Genomic DNA, 2,886 nt, shown 5'->3' on the forward strand with positions numbered 1-2,886 from the left:
TCTTCAAGACATGATTTAATCCGAGACGTAATTATTTTACTAATGCACTAATATAAAGCATTGCAGCACGAGATAGGTCTAAAATCCACTACCTTAGTAGGAGATTGAACTTTAGGCAACAAAGTGATTACGGTGTGATTAATATCCGAAAGAAGTCTCCCATTATGAAAGAAATCCTTTACTGCAATACAAACGTCATTGCCAATAACATCCCACGCTTTCTTAAAGAAAACTGATGCGTATCCATCCGGCCCTGGCGACTTGCACTCTCCAATACCAAAGACAGCCTCTTTAATCTCATTATCAGTGACATCCCGAATCATATGCTCCGCTTTTGCATTATCAATCTTGTAAATAAATAAGCTTTGAGGATCTTCGATGTTGTTGCATGGGTTAGTTGAACTAAGAAAGGAAGTAAAATGGGAAACAATAATATTCGGAACAGTCCTCCCTTCAACAATGTTACCATCAAATTCTCAATAGATTGAATCCGGCTACGGTGCGTTCTAGCACGAACATATTTATGAAAGTAACTTGAGTTACTATCACCAACCCGTAACCATTCAATATTTGCTTTTTGTTTCAAAAAACTCTCTTCTTCCAATAAAGCTTTATTAAATTTGCATAGAATATCAATATCCCTACCACGCACCTCCGGATCATGCGGATTATCATCTATTTGTTTTTGGGCTTCATCTAAGGATTTACGCAAATCGACCACTTTCTTATGAAGGTTCCCATTCATCCACATTAGTTTTCGAATAGGCTTCTTCAACATACGCATTTTCTTTACAACATTAAACATCATATGGCCATCAACATCAACATTCCATCCATGGTTGACGGTATTCAAAAAATCAGCATGGTCCGCTATATAGTTGCTAAATCTGAATGGTTTCCTCTTAGCTCCACACCAATTGGAATTTTAAGAACTGCAGGACAGTGATCTAAAATTTTGTAAGGCTGAAAAAGAACGTACGAGTCAAAAAATTTATCAATAAAAACGTCATTCACCATAACCCGATCCAATTTTTTCAAAATCCCAGAACTAGAATTAGGTTTTTGATTCCAAGTAAACCTAAATCCTGAATGATTGACGTCACTCATTCGAATAGCACCCACACATTCTTTAAACTCACGCATAGAAATAGTTCCACTCGAAGATCCTATCGATGACTCTTCCACACTTAGGGACGTATTAAAGTCTCCCTTCATGACCCATGGCTTCGTACCAATAAAAGAACTATGCATGTTTAACTCTCTCCACAGTGGACGACGTTGAATATATTTATTTGCTGCGTAAACAAACGAAACAAAAAACATGCTATCATCTTGTAACGATTTAACTTGACAGTGAATAGCCTGGTCAGAGACAGCAAGTACCATAAGTTGGACCATACAAGGATTCCAACCTATAATAATACGAGTTCCCATACCACACACACTTCCATTCGATGTCCAGTGCCAAGAAGGAAATACAGCACTACAGATACGACTTAAATTATCGATCGCCACATGAGACTCCAAAATTATACATATACTTAACTTATTGCTAGAAACTACCTCTTGAACCTCGTTTTGCTTCGGGATCCGGTTCAATCCCCGAATATTCCAAGATGCAACGTTAATCATTGAGACCGTCTAACTCGGGAGTGCTTGCCCCCTCAGAAGTATTAGCTGCCATAAACTTAGCCGTTTCATCTGTGCAAGGTTCAACGTCATTCAACTCAGTATTATCCTTTTGAAGTTTGTCATCACCATAATTTTCAACATTTGTTCCACCCTCCTCATTACAACCTTTCAGAATATCAAAAGGATTAAGCATAACATAAGAGTCTTTTACTCCACTCGTTCCCGCACCATTCGTATTCTTTTCTAGTTTATTATTCACATTAACTTTTGGTCGGTACACGAACTTTGGCTTCGATTTCCCAACAAAAGTACCTGTTTTGCTACCTGCCTTCACATTATTAGCCTTACTCGAGGATTTTGTTTTAACTTGTATAAACCCATCTTTTGTTTCAGCAACTGTACTAGCATCAATTGTTATCACTTTTGGACATTCAAAATCTTTATGGCCAAATATTTTGCAACAAGAACACCTCGGCGGCCTCCATTCATATTCCACTTTTACTTCATCAATAGTTCTCTGATCATTCAACAAATTAGGAGTAGCCGCTTTCACTTTTTCGACCAACTCTTTTTCAGAAGAAACCTCTATCATTGCCCTTGCGTAATTCAGCCTTCCCCACGCCTCAACACACATGGTCGACATATATGAGTCAAGCAATAACAGTTTACCAAGCTTTAAGGCAATAAGACTTAATTCAGGTTCCGTAAAACGTGTAAGAGGGACATCATGTAACTTTACCCAAACAGGCACCCTCGACAAATCTTCCTTAGTAAGTGAAACGTTTGGGACCACTTATTAAGAATAATAGGAACTGTACGTATCATCCATGGACCGCTTTCCATTACACCCATAAGACCTTGTTCCGAACAAACTTTAAAGAAATAAATACCCTTTGCATTCATCATTATTTTCTCGATACCAAACTTCCTCCAAGTATTCATAACATAGTTTTGCACAACCGGAAACGGTACCCTACGACCCAAAAAATACTCATACAAGGTATTATTATACCTCATAGTTGCCTCATTAACAGTTTCAATTGGTAATACAACGTCCACTTCGTCATCAATACTTACTTGTTTAATCAAACGAAAGGTTACCTTTTTCGTCAACTTCGTCAACTTCTGCTTTTTTAACATTTCCCTTGTTAACATCATATTGATCCCAAGAGTCCGTAGAGTGGACACTCACCTTGTCATCTTCATTAGGAGCATCATGTGTTCCAGCATCGTGTGTACCAGAGAGCATAGAAT

At 38.0% G+C, this 2,886-nt stretch overlaps 1 protein-coding gene across 1 annotated transcript; it reads right to left on the bottom strand.

The window, feature by feature from the left end:
- Positions 1-870: 870 nt before the first annotated feature.
- Positions 871-1,386, bottom strand: LOC139863865 (uncharacterized). The gene has a single exon (XM_071852466.1). It carries the CDS (start codon positions 1,384-1,386, stop codon positions 871-873), a length of 516 nt encoding a protein of 171 aa, XP_071708567.1.
- Between the last annotated feature and the right edge of the window lie 1,500 nt (positions 1,387-2,886).

Source organism: Rutidosis leptorrhynchoides, chromosome 8, assembly GCF_046630445.1.
Source record: "Rutidosis leptorrhynchoides isolate AG116_Rl617_1_P2 chromosome 8, CSIRO_AGI_Rlap_v1, whole genome shotgun sequence".
NCBI lineage: Eukaryota > Viridiplantae > Streptophyta > Magnoliopsida > Asterales > Asteraceae > Rutidosis > Rutidosis leptorrhynchoides.